Source organism: Microtus pennsylvanicus, chromosome 20 (assembly GCF_037038515.1).
Source record: "Microtus pennsylvanicus isolate mMicPen1 chromosome 20, mMicPen1.hap1, whole genome shotgun sequence".
NCBI classification, from domain to species: domain Eukaryota; kingdom Metazoa; phylum Chordata; class Mammalia; order Rodentia; family Cricetidae; genus Microtus; species Microtus pennsylvanicus.
The window spans coordinates 28753077-28771741 of NC_134598.1; the positions used below are offsets into that span (position 1 = coordinate 28753077).

Sequence of the window (18665 nt, forward strand, 5' to 3'; positions counted from 1 at the left end):
GAGGAGAGAGAGAGAGAGAACTCAATGAACTTAACCTTTCTAGCTTGCCCTGGCCGCGCTAACCGCGAAGCTTCCGCAGTCCCTGCAAAGATTCCGGGCACCCCGGGAGCCCCTCTCCAGGACACAGTACCAGGGTCCGTCCCTACGGGGAACCCCACCGGACGATTGACACGGAGAACAAGCAGGTCTCGGCTCGCTTCACTTCCCTGGCCAGACACAAAGCGCGTCCCCCTCCACGCCCGCTCGAGCACCCGCCCGCGCGCCCGGCAGAGCTGGTAGAGCTCTAGACCCAGGCCGCGTGCCCCGCCCCGAAGCCATCACCCGCCCCCCTCCTTTCCCTCCCTCTTTCCCTCCATTCCCCCCGCCCCCGACCCCCCCCACCAACGGTCCTGGCGCGCAGGCGCGATGGCGCGCGCAGAGAAGCTAGCGCGCGCGCGCGCGCGGGGCCCCACTTAAATGCAGGCGAAGGGGGAGGCGCGCATCTTCGGCGTCGCTGCCCGCTCGGCACCGCCGCTTCCAACTGTCTCCGCGTGGCACGAGCCTGGAGCCGCGCTCTTTCCCCGGCGGCTGCGGCGGCGCAGGCGGCGACGGCGGCAGGCAGGGAGTGGCTGCGAGCGGCGGCGGCGGCGGGCTCCATGGAGAGCGGCGGGCGCCCGAGCAGAGGCGGCGCTTCCACCGCTGCGCCCCGGCTGCAGTGACCCGCGTCCCATCCCGCGTCGCGCCGGCCGCCCGGCCTCGCCGTCCGTGTCCGCGCCGCCGCCCGTCCCGCCGGCGTCCGAGCGCCGCGACTCTCCGCGTCCCGACTCCCCGGCGGGGTGGCGGCGGCCGGGTCCCCACGGTGGCGGCCGGAGCAGCGGCAGCAGGAGCCCGGCTCTAGGATGAAGTTCAAGCCCAACCAGACGCGGACGTACGACCGCGAGGGCTTTAAGAAGCGGGCGGCCTGCCTGTGCTTCCGCAGCGAGCAGGAGGACGAGGTGAGCACGGGGACAAAGGCTGGCGGCGGGGCTCGGTCCCGCACCCCCTGCGCCCCCTGGCTTGCGGGGTCTCGGGCAGCCCCCTCACCCTGAGCTGCAGACCTTCCGCTGGCCTCGCCAGCTTGCCTTTTAAGTCGTCCATTAGCTCGCAAGCAGTTGGTTTCGTTACACACATATACCTCCTTTTACCAAACGGCCTCCGCTTTTAAAGTTTTTCTGACGATCGAAAGAAAGATGGCCAGCGAGAGGGGTGGAAAGACGCCAAGAGGGACAAGATAGGCCAGAGACCGGGCAGAGTTGCCCTTTTCGGCACGCTGATCTCTCGCTCTTCTGGTTTCTCAAGGCTGCTCTGCGGTGTGGCTTGACGTCTGGGAAGGAGCGGTGTGTAATTTTACCCCTCCGCATTGGATTGATACGGGCTTTGGAGTGTTCGCTGGAAGGGCGATTTTTTTGTTTATTTCAGTTATATTTGTTCGATTTTGAAAACGACTCTCAGTTTTCAACTTGATCTGAGTCGGTTAAGCCACTTGGTAGCTGGGGGAAATCTTGTAGCATTGCCACGCCTAAAATTAACTGATAGAGAAAAAGTTAAACCGTTCCGAATTCTGCTTCCATAACCGTGTCCTGTAAAAGACCAGGCGTAAAGCTGGAGATGGAAATTTAATGGCTTCCTCGTAGCATACACTCAGTGGCTTAGTTGTTATATTAACAAAAGCCTCGTGCTTGAGAAAATTGTGATCTTTAAGCTCCCCCCCCCCTTTATTTTTGAAGAAACAAACACTTCAGGTTGATTTGAAACGTTTTAGTATTAAACCCGAGTCCCGAAGGAACTTCCAAAGAAAGGTCTTTGATGTGGTTCTACTTAGGAGAGAAATACAAGGGCGTTTTTGAAAGTGCACAAAGAAAGTCGTCAACAAGCGTTAAACGCAGTTTACCAAGGGGATGAGGGGGGTGCCTTTAGGGAAGGGCCGTGCTAGGGCAAGGCAAACTAAATATAAACGCGTGGAATAGCGAGTAGACCCAGGGTCCCGTCTGACTTGTTCGCAGCTCTGCTACCATATTTTTAGCTTGAGCGTTTATAATGTGTTAGGTACAACCCCGGGAATGTTGGTTACATTTAATCCTTTTAGCACTGGAGGTCGCGCTGGTCAGCCCCGTTTTATAGCTGAGAAGACGGCTTTGAGCAGAAGTACTTTGCCCAAATGACAGAACTAGGAGGCGGTAGAGTCGAAATTCAGGATCCAGTTCTTACTCCAAAAGCCGGTGTCTTGGTAAAGGGCGTCTGCGACCAGATGGCCCATATCATGAGGCTAACTTCAGAGCCTTTAAGTTACCTTTAAAATGGTGCCGTGAAATGCTGTTGAAAATTCAGGCCCAGATTTTCACGTGGTGTGTGTGTCAGTCTGTGTGTCTCCCCTAGGGGAAGTTTTGAAGATGGGAGAAATCAAAATGATAGAAATTTTGGGTCTGGCAGAGCATTCTTGACGACTGCTTCAAAAGTGACCTTAAACAGGTGTTGCTTGGAAATTGCTTCTGCGGGATGCAAGGGAGCCGGGCTAAAAGAATTCAGCTCCGTGGTGGAGAGCTTGCCCAGCACGTGGAATGAAGCCCTGGGTTCAATCCTGAGCATCTCCCTCTGTCTCTGAAGTTGCTGTAAAATAACTGCTACAGCCTGTTTTCAAAATGAGACGAGAGGAGCAAGACTTGGGGGGTATGTTAAAATCCAGTTTATAAAACTTTAGAACCTGCTGGCTCAGAAACCTAGTGAATCAACTTGTTTAGGAGATCTGCTCTGAGGGAAGACTCTGGAATTCTCCAGAACACACAGCCAACTTTGGACATCTGGTTTAGCTCTTCGGAGTTTGTGTTTCTGTGGTTGTGTATAGTAGAGGCTCTTTCTATTGTGTGATAATTACAGAATGAACTCAGCAGAACAGCAAAATGTCTAGGAGAGATTGGGCTTTCCCTACTGGAATGATATTATTAACCTTCCAAAGCTGCTTGAACCCACCTCTCTAGCTGATGGTAAGAAATGCTTCTCTACTGGGTTAAGAACTCGTGGGTCCTGGTTAGGACATTTAAATATATGTTTTAAAGATGAGAGTAATTTCAGATAAAAAGAGTAATTACTGTTTGACCCTAAAAGGCTACAGAGAGCTCCCATTGGCTTCCCTGAGTGCTGGGATTACAGGTATGAACCTTGATGCCCAGCTAGAACAGGTTCTTCTAATAGTAGAGTCGTTTGCTTTTGGGGGGTGGGGTAGTTTTAAGTGTCCCCCCCTTTTCTTTATCCTGTTTGGTTTTCTTGTTCTGCCTTAAGAGGTAGCATAGCACAGGAAGTTAGAAGCCAGAGACCTTGGCTTGGTGCTGGGATGTGCTGGGAATCCCAGCGTTTAGGAGACTAGCCTGGGTTAAGTGGAAACACCCTGGGAGCGGGGAGTAGAACCAGATGAAGTGGTGCACACCTTAAACACCAGCACACAGCAGAGGGCGTCTCTCTGTACGCTTAAAGGCCAGCCTGGGCTACATAGTGAGACCCTGTCTCAGAAAGAACAAGCACCAAATTTAGGTTGTTCAGGCGACTTGTCCCAAGGTCACAGAACAAGCAGGGCTTTTTAGTTCAGGTCTGCCGTTTGTTTCATCTGAGCAGCCTCTCTAGCTACTTCTCTGGAGAAGCATGATCTTCCATGTGACTTCAGACAGACCCCTTAAACATCCAGAGCGTGGCTGGCATACTGCTTGTGTAGACAGATTACAGTAGCATTATGAGTAGGTAACCATAAATAAATTCCGTTGAACATATTTGCATATATATATATTTGCAGAGTGGATGTAAAGTGAAGTTTTTGCTGGTAAGGAACGTATTCTGCAATGGTGGTTTGTCATGCAAAGGGAAAAAACAAACAAACGAAAAACAACTTAAGAGCCTTGGGTAGAGGGTTTAACTCAGTGGTGGAATGTTTATCTAAGGGGGGGTGGATAACACAGGACCAAGCCGGGCAGTGGTGGCGCACGCCTTTGATCCCAGTACTTGGAAAGCAGAGGCAGGCGATCTCTGTGAGTTCGGGACCAGCCTGGATTACAGAGCGAGTTCCAATGCTACATAGAGAAACTCTATCTGGGGGTTGGGGTGGGGGGAGTAAGTAAGTTGGATAATTGTCATTTACCCCTGGCAGTCATTCTTTCTATAGGTATTGGCATACTTGACCAGCGAGCGCAGCACCCCCCACTCAAGGTACCTTCTTTTAAACAGAGTGAGATAAGCTCATCTGTGCCTAAGACTCCCCAGACCTAAAGGACCTTGTAGGCCACTAAACCAGCCATTTCTTCAAAGGGAGCTGTGTCTAACATTTGCATCTGTTTTGCCTTAGGGTGATTCCAGGAGTGTTCTGTAGCCTGGTGGGTTAATCTTTCCTTCGATATTAGGGTTTACGGGGAAAATTGAATGCCTACTTGCCTTCTGTTGGCTGTGCCTACATCTTCAGACAGCTTTGTTCCTTAAGCAATACCATCTCTTTATCAATTAGCACCTTCACTGCGTTACAGCGAGTAGATGTCTGTTAGTTGTGATAGGTCTCTCTGCAGAGAGCCTTCAGTGTTGAAGCAAGCTTGGGGTCAGCCGGCACTCTCTGAAGGCTATGTAATCGTAAGAAAGTGGTGTTTGCTGTTGTGACTAGGTAAATGGCTTTGCCACACACACACACACACACACACACACAATTAAATTGTGCTAACAATTTTAGGAGAGGATGCTGTGGAGATCAGGGTAACTCGGTGGGTTTCCTTCTTTCCTTTCTGCTACTATGTGGGTCCTGGGGATTGAACTCGGGTCCTCGGATTTGTCAGCAGATTTCCATCTCACTAACCCAATCTGAGATTTTTTTTTCTTTTTTGTTTATTGTTGACAGTATCTCCCTCTGTAGCCCAGACAGTCATCCGGCCTCAGTTTCTGAGACTCTAGGCATGAGCCCCTGTGTCTGGCTTCAATCTCGGTTTGTTTTAAAGGTGGGGGTTATATAGCTCCATGGTGGATACTTACCTAGCATGTAACTGAAAAGGAGAGTGATTTGTGGAAGGCTTTTTTGTTTGTGATGAAAGAAAGATGAGAGGTGGGTTGCTTCTAACGAGTTCATACTAAGAGTTAAATTTTATCAGTCTTTCCTGGATGGATTTTATTGTTGAACATGAGTATACATACATACATACTTTTCATCTCTGCACTGGCCGGCTTCGTCTGTGTCGGGCTCCACGCTACAGTCACCTTATCTCAAAACACCAGAGCCAGGTAGTGGTGGTGCACTCCTTTAATCCCAGCACTTGAGAGGCGGAGGCCAGTGAGTTCAAGGCCCGCCTGGTCCACAGAGCTAGGAGTTCCCGGATAAGTAGGGCTGTTATGCAGATAAACCCTGTTTAGGAAGAAGAAAAGAAAACAACAACAAAAGGAACGCCAGGGCTGCAGGTTTGGCTTCGGTGGAGCACTGGCTTCTACCAGTCAGTGAGGCTGGGGGTTGGTCTCTACTGTTCTCCTGCCATGCGTGGCACTGGGCTGGACTTCTGAGCTGCAGTGCCTGTTTGTTTTTGAGACAAGACTCACCGAATTGCCCAAGAAGATGACCTTCTGCTAACTCTAGGTTAGGCAGGCCTTCTGCCTCTCTCTAGAATGGGGGGACTGCAGCCAGGGATCACCATTCCCCTCCTGGCTTGAACTTTGTTTTGTTTTTCAAGACAGGGTTTCTCTGTAGCCTTGGCTATCCTGGAACTCACTCTGTAGACCAGGCTGACCTTGAACAGAGATCCGCCTGCTTCTGCCTTTCGAATGCTGGGATTAAAGGTGTGTGCCACCACTGCCCAGTCAGACCTCAAATTCTTGATCTAGTCTCTGCCTCCTAAATGCTGGGGTCGGAAGTCTGTGTCACCACACCGGACTCTTAATCACCTCTTTCCTTCCACTCCTAAATGTGGTTGTGCCCTCATTTCCACTTCATGGAATATTCCAGATGAGTAGGCGAGCACTTAGAACCACTGGTTCTCAGGTCTCTGCTGTGTTTATATCACGTCTCTTAACCTAGTTAAGCTGGTAGTTGGATGTGATATTTCTGTATCTATCAGTATTGCTTGTTTAAATTGATCCAATTTTGGAGACATACATTTGAAGCTAATGGTTTGATTAAAGTTAACATCTTAGAATACCAATAGATTCCTGGTAAACTATTGGGTTAGACTAAATCACTTGTCCAAAATTTATGGAGGTCTGTTGTTCTGGCTTTATTTATTTGTTTGTTTTGTTTTTTGAGACAGGGTTTCTCTATAGCTTTGGAGCCTGTCCTGCTAGCTCTGTAGACCAGGCTGGCCTTGAACTCCTGGAGTGCTGGAATTAAGGTGTGAGCCACCACCGCCCAGCTGTTACAGGGCTTTATATAAGATTTTTTTCATTTCCTGCTAGTTTCAGCCATAAAAACTAGCCCGCTGCATGGTTTCTTCTCCCACCCCCAAGAATGTGAATGCTTCGAGGAAAAGTCCTCCATTGGTCCATCCAGTGTGTTCAGTGTCACCGCACCGAGCAAGCTCAGCCATGCCTTGCTCCCTAGTGCTTCCCCTTAAACTAGAGGGCTGTGCTGATTTTTATTACTGTGCACAGAGGTCCCAGGAACCTCTACCCGCCTGAAGATGAAGGATGACAAAGCAGCTTCTGTGTAGATAGCAAAGTTACACCTTTGCCCTAGTCTGAAGAGGGGCCCCTAAGATGATATGGATCTTTGTGATCTAGGATGTGGCACTTGGAATGGAGGGTTGAGGTGCTGGCTTTTTTATTTTGTTCGATAGCAATGCACTGCACGTGGCCCCTGATAATCTACGCAGCTCCAGGTCTCTATAAAGCGTGAAAGGTCGAAAGTCTCTGGGTTTGAGGCAGTGGAATTGGCAGATCCAGGGCATATAGGTGCAGATGAGAAGCTTTTAATGAAATGTACTAGATTGCAAATCTGCTGTCACCAAACATGGACACCAACAAATCTCTTTTCAAGAGCTGGGCACAAAGGAACACACTGTGAAGCAGAAGCAGGAGGATCTGAGGTTCAAGGTCATCCTTGGTTACTGATGGTGTGAGGCCAGCTGATCTACATGAGCCCCTGTATCAACTGAAAGGTGGTAGAGGGAAGAAAAGGAGGGAGAAAGAATGGATATTGGGAATGCGGTAACCATTGACCTGACTCTGGCTTTCATTTTTTTAGGGTTCCAACATTCTGAATACCAATGGCTTTTAAATTCCTTTACTAAGTAATGGCTTCTTTGGAGCGGCTTGCCAGCTGCACACACTGTTCCAACCCATTGTAAAAAGATCAAGGAAGTCAGCGCAGAATTGTGGGGCGCACGTCTTACCCAGCCAGCAGTGCCAGAGCATCTCTCACTCGGGCTGAAATAAGAGGCTTGTGACGGGGGTCAGGACCAGGGTCGTTGCTTACACTGCAGGTCCTATGGGTGCACTTTAAAGCCTGTGATTCCTTTGTCAGTCTGGGTACAAAGGGCCAGCGCCCGTGACTATTTTAATAGCCTCACTGAGCCTCCTTTAGGTAACAGTGTTATTGAAGTGGGATTTGCAGCCTCGTTCTCCTCAAAATAGAGTTTGAACAAAAGACTCTTCCCCTATAAGTCTTTACAGGTTTTTAATATATATATATTTATATTTTCCTGCCATCTTGTCTCCATTCTCAGAATTATAAAGCTAGCAGTACTCTGTGAAGAAGCAGTTCTTGGTGAGCTGATTCAGCTCTGCAGGCAGGAGAGCATGGGGCTCAAAGTGGCCAGCAGGGCCTGCCTAGGCCAGAGTCTCGATGTTTAGTCCTGCAAGACAAGTGTTTTCCATGTAAACAAAATCATTAATAGGTCCCTGTTCTCCAATCAATGTGTGTGTCAGGTTCAGACCCATGTATTCTTATACTGCTAGATTTGTTTAACTCTGGCTCCTTGGTGTCTAACTGTGAACTTATACCCTAATTGCAAATATTAAATTTAAAACTTATTGACATGTTGCCACCACCCTCAAAGCAGCCGTAAGTGCTTTTTCTAAGGCTTCACCAGCCGTTCTGTTGGTTCAGTGTTTCCATGGATTGGCCACTTTCTGTCGGTGACATGCTTAGGAGTGGTGTGGGCAGCGCAGCAGTGTTCTAGATCCAGTATGACAAGAACAGGGCTTTAGAGGAGCTGAATTACTGTGGGTAGCTGAAGCTCTCCAGCCGGGGCAGGTTGAGTCTCTAGCACTCACATGAGAAGCTAGGCATGGTGACATACGGCTCTTGTGGGGTGTGGCAGTGGTGAAGAACAGGCAGGGCAGATCCCAGGAGTTTGCTGACCTGTCTAGCCAAAGCGGTGGGCACCAGGCTTAGTGAGAGATCTGTCTCTATCTAAAAAGGAGGAGCGGGGTGATGGTGGTGGTGCAGGCCTTTAATCCTAGCACTTGGGAGGCAGAGGGAGGGGGATCTCTGAGTTCGAGGACAGCCAGGCCACAACTACACAAAGAAACCCTGTCTCGGAAAAAGAAAAAAAGAAGACACAAGCCCTCTACCTCTTTCCTGCACACTCTGCATGTAGACACACCATCGTTTCTCACGTAGTGAGCACCGTGTCTCTGAGTGTTAGCCAGTAGCAGCCTTTCCAGCAGATGGGAGAAAGTAAAATTGCTTGTGTCCCTGTAAAAAAGCCAATATCCACACTGGGAATTAATTTTGGGGTTCGGGGCGTTACAGAGAGAGCTTCCTTGGTGTGCTGGTTAGTTTATTAGGACCTCTGTTGTAGTTGCAGAGCAGATTGGCCTGAGGCCATGTCTGTAGGAGAATATCTCGACTGAGGATAGGGCAGGCCCAGCTACTGTGGGTGGCACCATCCCTGGGCAGGTGGTCCTAGGTGAACACAAGCCAGCATTGTTCCGCGGTTTCTTCCTCCCTTTCTACCCTGACTTCTCTCCATAATCGATTATGACCTGGAAGTGTAAGCCAGATTAACCCTTTGCTCCCCCAAGTTGTTTGGCTGCAGCCAAAAGCCCACTAGGACATCTAGCGTGTTCACCCAGGCACCCCCAAACAACCTGCAGACCTGTTTAGATACACTTTGGCATACCACAGTAATTTTGCAGCATTTTGTTGAAGATGGTTAAGACATTGTTACCTTCACAAACATTTGGTGGTTGCCGCCTTCGGAGAACTTGAATGGGTCACGGTTTTCCATTTGTACAACAGGTGTGTACTCCTTCAGTGTTAGTAAACTGTTAGAACTAAGGCCTTGAACTCACAGATCCACCTGCTGCTGCCTCCCAAGTATTAGGATTAAAGGTGCGCCACCAAAGCCCAACTGGAGTGGCTTGTTTTGTTTTAAAGAGATAGACTTCGGGCTTAATGCTGTTCTTGGTCAGAAGTCTATTTCCTGTAAAGACCAGCTAACTATTTTAGGCTTGCAGCCCACGTGGTCTGTTTTCAATAACTCTGCTGTGACAGCGATGTAAAAAGCCAGGCGATCTGCAGAAGCCAGCAACAGTGAGGGATTCTAATAATCCAAATAGCACATACTCCCAGCTGGCAGGTACTGTAGAACCCCAGGCATTGAAAGCTGGAGGAGTATCAAGGGTAGCTTGTACGACATACCAAGTTCCAGTACAGTCTGGGCTGTACAGCAAGACCCTATCCAGAGAGAGAGAGACCCCCCTTTTTTTCTTTGCTTGAACTGTTCAAAACAAGGGGGGTTTTGGTTGCCAACCTTGTTCGAGACCATAAGATCACAATGTTTATCCGACTCGCTTAATCAAATGGCTTTGAATTTTCAGGTGCCTCTTTCTGCCTAAGCCTGAGCATCAAATGGCATTGCCCAGCCAGTGGCTGGTCGTGCATTTCCCCGATTCTGTCTCTCAGCACTGGTCTTCAAGAACTCTTATTTTATGGGGGAGCAGGGTGGCCAGCCTGTTAGTTGGAAGGACAAAGATTGTGTGGCTCAAGGGTAACTGACCTGTGGGGCTGTGGCAGTGGCTCAGTGGGCAAGGCTGGGTGTGGATGCCAACATCCAGGTGAAAGGCTGTGTGGGGGCATACGCCTTTGACTCCTTAGGGGTAGGGGAAATAGAGAGATGGGCAGATCCCACGGGCCTGTTGGCCATCCTGTGTAGCCAAAAAGTGAGCTCCATTTTTAAAGCCTTGTCTTTAAAAATGTAGGGAGTGATGAGAACACCACTCACCGTCCAGCCTCTGCATGGGAATATATGCCACATGGCATCTGTACCCCCACACCCCCCCAAAATAACTGATGTGATGACCACAGAACAGACGCTGCGCTTCTTAAATCTGGTGGATTAAATGATCCCATGTACGTCCTGGGTTCCTTCCAGGCTAGCCAAAGCTACACAATGAGACCCTGTCTCAGTGACCCACCCCCCAATATAAATGAGTGCATAGGTGCAGGTTGGTTTAATGATGGGACTGTCGGTGCTACCCCCCCCCCCATAGGCTGTCAGTTGGTGTGTGTTATGTGTGCCCTTAATCCAGTGAAATTTAAGAGGAGATTGGTCTAGAATCCAGTTGCAGCCTTGAAAGTGTTTGGAATGCTGTATCTTAGCTTCTCAGGGCTTCAGTACGTGGTTATCCTGGGTCTTGCAGGTGCTGTTGGTGAGTAGCAGTCGGTACCCGGACCAGTGGATTGTCCCAGGAGGAGGGATGGAGCCAGAGGAGGAGCCTGGCGGTGCTGCTGTGAGGGAAGTATATGAAGAGGTGAGAGCGGTGTTCTATTTTTACACACTGAGGGGTTTTACACGAGGGGATTCTGGCTTCTTGCCGATGGTAGAAGTGTTGTTATCTGGTACAGTGTTTATAAGTCTTGCTATAGTTAACATTTTGCTTAAGGGGTTTTTGTTTGGTTTTTACATGGTAAGCATCTAAAATCAATGTGAACCTTCTAGAATTATGTTAACATGCAACTGTTGATTAGACTTGCTGTTTGATTAGTGATCAATGCATGGCAGAATGGCCTTGCCCGAGAGCTAGATCATTCTTGTATTGAGTAGAGACAACTGTGTAGCATAATTTTTAAACTAGAACTAATTGCCGGGTGGTGATGGCGCACACTTTTAATCCCAGGACTTGGGAGGCAGAGGCAGGAAGATCTATGTCCTAAAATTTGGTAAACTGGGTACCGTCCTCGTGCACAAAATCCCAGGTGGCCTGCTTGTTCCTTCCCTTAAGGACAGAACTTGCTTTACTCGTGGGCAAGACCATAACAAGGTGTAAGTGGGAGGGGGGTGCCTATGCTCTTGGACTTTGGGGGTACATAGGAAAGGTTTCAGAGTCTTGACAGGAAGCATCGAGGTTGCTGTAGAAACGGGGTGAGGAGTTGAGACCCTTCGGCGAGTGGGAGCTAGAGAATTGTGGCTCCCGAGCCCTGGTAAAGGAGAAAGGCAGGTTTTTTTTGTTTTTTTTTTTTTGAAAGGCAGGTTTTTAAGAAGGGGCGAGTCCGTTAATTCTTACAGAAAAGGCTGTTTTTATTCACAGGTTTTTCCAAATTGTTAAAAGTCTAAATTTTTATCACCCTTGTCATTGGGGGAGGAGGGGATAAATGAAAATCAGCCTAACCAAACAGGCAATTAGGATTTCTGTAGCAAACCACAGGTAGTAGGCCTTTTACAGCCAAGAAATTTCATGATTAGGCAATAACTTGCTAGGAAAGCCTGAGCTGTTTTGTAATAATCAATGTAATTATTATGAATGATAAGTCTTTTACTTACCAACTTTTTTTTTTTTAATAGGCTGGAGTCAAAGGAAAACTAGGCAGACTCCTGGGAGTATTCGAGGTGAGTTACAAAAGAGCCCTCACTTTACCGGTTACTAAGTCTCTCCTCACAGCAGCCTGGATCAGTTTCCTCAAACTATCAGTAGGCAAGTCAGTGGTGAGGGCTTGGGGGGGTTCCCTCAAGTTTGCACACACTGGCGTTGCCATGGTTACCTGTATCTGCCCGTACAGTAAAGCTAACACATAAAGACCTCTGAATTCAGTGTGCACCAAGGAATAGACGGTATCGTCAGCAGTCCCCGTGGTTCTGTCTTTAGTGTGTAACACACACGACAGAGAGTGACTCGAGTATAGGAACAGATGCTGACATCAAACAACCTCGTACTGACGGCAGAATGGAATTTCTGTGAGGGGATTTGAAAGTGATCCTACTCAGAACGATGGGGAAGAGAGGCCGGGTTCTGAAGTCTGTTCATCTGCTGTTCTCAGACATAGATAAGCGGCATGCCAGGAACAGGGGGACTTCCCTTAGTTAGCTCAGTCTCTCTGATGGAACCATACAGATTTTTTTAAATCTTTAGAAATTAAAATGTGTTACTAATGACTCAGCAGAACACAGTAATTAATGAATAATACAGTATACAAACGGCCTTTAATTCTGCATGCCTTTGGTCCCAGCACTCAGGAGGCAGAGACAGGAAAATCTGAGTTCAATGACAGTCAGAGCTAGCTATGCAGAGAAACCCTGTCTGAGGATGGGGTTGTGGCTGGAGGGGAGGCTCAGTGGTTTAGAGGACCTGGGTTCAATTCCCAGGAAGCTCACTGAAGCTTATAACTAGTAGTTCCCTCACACAGCAAAAGTGCCCCTGCACACGATAAACATTTTAAGAATGGTTCTTAAGACAGTACTCTTGGTCTGTACATTGGTTTTACAGTTACATAGTGCCATCTCCTGGCTAAACTGAGAAACAAATTTTTCTGTGTGTGGACACACCTAACATCTTTAGAGCCAGTTTTTGAAGAAAAGTCATAATAGTTAAAGAGACAGTACACTGTTTTAACAGAGCCCGTCAGTCAGCATGTCCTGCCCATCAGGAAGTATCGCAGCGCGTTGGAACTGCTTCCCACCACAGCAGTGACCTTAGTGAGTTGTGGAAAGCAGTAGGAAATGCAGATTTCACTTCACGGGCATAAAAATAGGAAGAGGAGGGATTTTGTTTTTAGATTCCACTTAGATCTCAGGGTTTTCTTTATCAAAATAAAGTTGAGTATGTCTAAGTGAAAATATTAAAGTTTCCCATTTTAGCAATTTTCCCATTGACAGTGCTGAAGCTCCAGTTTCTGATGCTGAGACGGCTTCCTTCCCTCTAGTGCAGGCTGCCACAGCCTCCTAAACATTGGCCCCTGGTGTGCACCACCACCCCAGCCAGTTCCTGTCTCTTCCCTCAGCTGGCTGGGAACTGAATCCTTCCTGCCTCAGCCCTCCAAGTACTGACTTTAGAGCCATGACCTACAGTGCCTACTGTTTTTCTAATTAAACAAAAGTTGTGCATGTATGCACACACATGCATCCATGTAGAGGTTAGAGAACTTTTGGGAACAGGTTTTCCCCACTTAAACATCTTGAATGCCAATTTCTAAATGTTCCTGTTACATGTACTCACTTCTGCCTAGCTTACTAGACTGGATTTTCCCACTGAATCCATGCGTGGTCAGCTCCTGTGAATTAAAATGCTTGCTTTTCTATTCAAGCAGAACCAAGACCGGAAGCACAGAACGTATGTTTATGTTCTGACAGTCACTGAAATATTGGAAGACTGGGAAGACTCTGTAAATATAGGTGAGCCCCTGTTCCTTTGCTTAGTCACTGCTGACAGCCTTCCAATTCACCTTAACTGATTTCTGGTTACTCTTCTGAGAGGGCGAGGTGAATCTAAATTACCACACCCTGCCATGTGATGTCATTTAAGAAGTCGAAGGTCACTGTTTGGGGGGAGGCAAGGGAATACTGTGTACTAATAGGGCATGCTTTTTAAAACTGACCTTGCAGTAACTACAGTTTTACTGTTCTCCAGGAAGGAAGAGAGAGTGGTTCAAAGTAGAAGATGCAATCAAAGTTCTTCAGTGTCATAAGCCTGTCCACGCAGAGTATCTGGAGAAACTAAAGTTGGGGTGTTCTCCAACCAACGGAAATTCCACGGTCCCTTCCCTCCCAGATAGCAATGCCTTGTTTGTGAGTGCTGCACAGCCCTCTGGGGTGCCGTCCAGTATAAGATAGAGAGCTGGGGGCCCTTCCCCCACAGTGTCATGTCACAGACATGAGGGAGAGGCTTCTCTTCTAACACATCTGACTGCTGCTGGCACTCTGAATTGGCCATGCAGGGATTCGAATAGTTTGCATGTGTTTCAGATGCTTTCAAGTCTTTTAAAATAAACAACAAAATAGCATAAAAAATATTTTAAAACGCCAAAGCCATGTGGGATTTCTTTTAGAGCCTTAATTGTAACTTTGGTTTTCATTTTTTTTTTAATGGCCCCTCCCCTCCCACTTGACATCGTTCTGTGGTTTGTTTTGCCAGGTCAGATAAGCTGTAGGGTATATATTTTCACACACACCCCTTCTTACAGTATCAAATAGTCACCAGATCTTTGTGTTGGGAACTGAGAAAGATTCTCAGTATTTAAAGAAATATATCCACCTCAGAACATGTTTAAAAAGGCCGTGATCTCCATTTGTAAACTGCAGATTTGGGCTGTTTTGTTTTTTTGATATGGTCCTGTAACCTCTGACAAAGTACTTCAGATCACTATTTCTAAGATTGAATGTTCACAAACAGTATTATATCACTGTCAACCTACTATGAATATTTCCCCTCTAACAGTAGTGATTCAATATAAAATATAGAAAGTTCATCGTTTAAGGGAAATACTATCAGCAATTTGCATGTGGTTGAGTGCCTCTCATCCTGAAAATGTATTTATAGAAATTTATTTAGCATGCTCAGTTGCCAGTTCCCTTTCTAATCCTTTTAACATAGAATATATATATATATATATATATTACGGCCACATTTCCCTCAATGGAGACTGCTCTTAAAATGCATTTTTTAGATTTAGTGACATCTCCAGTTAAACTGTCAGTGTACCGCAGGATTATAATGTAGCCTTCAGTCCCAGTCAGCGATGGCTGCTAATCAAATGGCCATTCCTGTTCAGCCTTTCCAGGCCTAAGACAGAGAGCACATTTGAAAGGACATTTCCCGCTGTATGAGTGTCGGTGAGTGGTCATGTCAGTTACCTGGGGGGGACTAGAACACAGGAGCCAAGACACCTGTACGTCCTCTGAGGTCAGAAGGGAAGGGGGAAAGGAAAGAAAACAGATGTGTGATGGGGAAGAGGAAAAGATCGTTCTTTATGTAGCCATTGTTAACCTTTTGTAAATATCCTAACTGGCAAGTATAAAACAGGGAAGTACATTAAGACATTTGTTGTTTAACTTTTAAACCTTTAAAATGTAGTCGCTGCTGAAAATGGTCCTTCCATGTAAGGAAAACTGGTTTTGAAGATGAGTTTGTGCCACAAATGCAGCGGAACTAAATAAAAACGTTAGTTTCTAAATTAATGCTGTCAGAAAAAGAAATGAGTAAAGCAGAAAAACTCAGCCAGTAGCATTCACTCTGAATTATGTAGTGTGGTCACACATGATCGTTCAGACCTTTTATATTTTTCTCTGTACAGGTTGTGTATTCTGGTCTTGTTTTTTATAAAGGAAACATTTTAAAACCCACAGATTGACATTTTCTATCAGTTGCCAATAGACCTTCCCCCCCTCACAAATCTCTGCAATTTCTCTATGTACTAAACACAACAGAGAAACTGGACTGCTTTGTATAGTATACTGCTTCCAGCTAACAAACTATCACCAGTGCTTGGGGGTTTATATGTACATGATATTCTCAGAGGTAACCGTGCATGAACTTATTTTATAAACTCTTGGACTGTGTATTGCCATGTAAAATATGTACAGTATTAATGTCAGCCATCTCTTTAAAAGTTAGCCTATAAATATTGTTGTATAATTTCTTCGGTCAGAAACATTTGGACTAAGTCATGTCACCTGAGTCAGGATTTTCTTCAGTGCCATTTAGCAAACCAACTATCTTTGGTCTATGCAAGTAGCAAAGAAGTTTCAGAATGCAGCTTCACTTTTCAGTGCCACCGAGGGCTCCGTATTGCTCTTCTGGAACCCAGACCAGCAAGATTGTCGAGGAAAAGAAGTAAGGCGATTCAGTTCTCTTAAGAATTAGTTGGATCTCCTAAAGGTGGTGTCTACCATCTGAGCCCTCTGCGGTGTGCAGTGCTGAAACGGCTGTTTGTGCTTATTCGGGAAGTAGCTAAATGAAATCGGGCAGCTAAGTTCTCCAGTTCCATGTGCCTCCCAAGTAAAACACACAAACAAAAACCAGAAGATTAGTTGTTATTGACTTGTAAAGAAATGGCGTTTTCCCACCGAGCACGCGCCATCCAGTTCTTTGTCAATGACATTGTAGTAGGACGCAGAAAAGGAAGAAACGCTTTGCATGGTCTTGTGGTCTCATTCTAACTGGTGTAAGAATCTTGACTTTTTTACATTTGGAAACATCAAATAAAAATGGAAACATAGTCTGTGTGGATTTTTTTTTTTTTTAGCATAAGTAGTGTTTTCAGAGTTAATCAGCTTTCTGCATGCTTGGCCCAGGAGACTAGAGATGACTTGGGTTACAGTGCTAGCTGCTCTTCCAAAGGAACAGACCCACATAAGAGAGGCCCATAACCTCCTCTAACTCCAGCTCCAGTGTCTTCCGGCCTCCACAGATAACTGGCACAGCCATACTCTAATAAGTGAGCAATACTGATTGACCTAGTCAACCACCCCTACCCGAGAACCTGCACCGTCCATCCAAGCACTTGTGCGCTTCATTATGACTGACTGGGATCAGGGAGTTCAAAGGTGCTATCATGAGAGTACTGCCAATCTTTTTTAGTTTCATAGTATTTAAATAACTAGAAAAGTAATCAGAACATCACTATTATACTTCTGACCAAAGATTAAAAAGTTTTGGGGTGCCCAGGGGGTGGAGGCCTACACCGTTAATCCCAACACTCACGAGGCAGGTAGGCCTCTTGAGTTTGAGGCCAACCTGACTGATCTACAGAACAAGTTCTAGGACAGCTAATAAGACTGTTACACAGAGAAACCCTGTCTTGAAAAAAACAAAAAGTTTGGGCTGGGTATGGCAGGTAATGCACTCCCTTAATTCCAGCAAAGGGAATCTGAGTTTAGGGGACAGTCAGGGCTACACAGATAACTTCCTGCAAATCCAGCTCCAGGGGAAGCTAACTAATGTAGCCTCTCTATACATAATCAGGCACATACACACATATAATTAAACTTTACAGGGAGATAGCCCAGTCAGTAATGTGTTTGCTAAGCAAGCATGGGACCCACATTCTGTCTCCAGGAGCCCTGTGAAAAGACGGGCTGTGACGGTAATCCAGTATGGGACGGTAGGGACAAAGCCAACCTAGCCTAAGCTAATGGCAGCCTGTCTCAAAAAAACAAGAACCAGTAGAAAGCAACTGAGTTAGGAACAAACCCAATATTGTCCTGAAGTCTTCTGAGCAGGATCCTGAAGAATTTCTGAGGTAGAACCAGGCACAATGGCACACACCTTTAATTCTAGCAGAGGCAAGTGAAGTGGATCCTTGAGTCAGGCCAGTCTTGTCTATATACTGAGTTCCAGAACGATCCTGAGCCAGGCGTGGTAGTGCATACCTTTGACCCCAACACTCAAGAGGCAGGCAAATCTCGATGGCCAGGACTACACAAAGGAACCACTTCAAAAGAATAGAATTTTTGCGATCATAGGGTTGGTATTCCCAACTGCTTCAATAAAGGGTCTGCTAACGCACAGTCCTTTCCATGACAAGGAGCCTTCATGACAAGTCTTAGGAATTTAGTAGCCAAAAGTACATTCCTAAAATTCAAAGTTTTATAGCACTTTTTGTCCTAGTTTCTTGCAGAGATGTCATTTCAAATAAAACTTAAAACCATGACCTACCAAATATTCAGCAAAATGGATGGGCCTGCGCATCAAAATCAAGCTACAGGTAACCTGAGGCTGGAGATGGTTTGAGTTCAATGCTGGTGCCAGAAGGCATAGCCACTAAACCTGGCTTTCCCCCCATTTTTAGTACCTTCCAGGCCAATGATATTGGCTAAATTCCAGCAATAAGATGGCAGATTCCTTAAAGCCTATGTTAAACTTGTATGGTTACATATTTTGTTCTATAAACAAATGGAACAAGGATCCAGGATAGTACGTGCCTAGACGTGTAACAAAGGTCCTTCCTGGGTTCAAGCCTCAGTACCACCACAAAAATGTGTAGCGGGAAAGGCTCACTCTTAGAACAAACACTATTCCCAGGCTCAGTGGTATCTCAGAAACAATGAAGAGGGTACAGAGTGAAGGAAATAGACAAATTATCACATCCAATGGGTATAGATTTTTATTATTTATACTTCTTTGAAATTATTACATTCAACATGTTTTCCTTTTGTGTTACTTAAAATATAAACCCTGATAGAGTTCTTTAGGATAGGCTGCATGCTTTGTAGCTAAACAAAACTATGTTCCCAACACCAGAAATACATTCCAATAAAATATAACATTTCTTATGGAATACTGAGTTAGGTACCCAATTTCTCATCTCATTTTGTAATTTGTATGTGGACAGCTTTCCTATACTGTGTTCTAAAACTCTGCTGCTGCAGTAATAGAAGCTGATGTAGTTAGTCACCAAAACTCTCAGAATGTCATACGGCACCACTTAGATCTACCTGGCTGACTGGATACAAGCTAACTTACAGGACACCCGACGTTCTTCACTG

General features: G+C 46.4%; 1 protein-coding gene across 2 annotated transcripts; it reads left to right on the top strand.

Moving 5' to 3' along the window:
- Positions 1 to 728: 728 nt before the first annotated feature.
- On the top strand, positions 729 to 16396 carry Nudt4 (nudix hydrolase 4). 2 transcript variants are annotated; one of them, XM_075954751.1, is made up of 5 exons: positions 729 to 974; positions 10609 to 10719; positions 11751 to 11795; positions 13487 to 13574; positions 13810 to 16396. In XM_075954751.1, exons 1-5 carry the CDS (start codon positions 879 to 881, stop codon positions 14010 to 14012), a joined length of 543 nt encoding a protein of 180 aa, XP_075810866.1. In that variant the 5' UTR covers positions 729 to 878; the 3' UTR covers positions 14013 to 16396. The 2 variants fall into 2 exon arrangements, with proteins under 2 accessions (XP_075810866.1, XP_075810865.1); XM_075954750.1 differs by having other exon boundaries at positions 13490 to 13574.
- The last annotated feature ends 2269 nt before the right edge of the window (positions 16397 to 18665 follow it).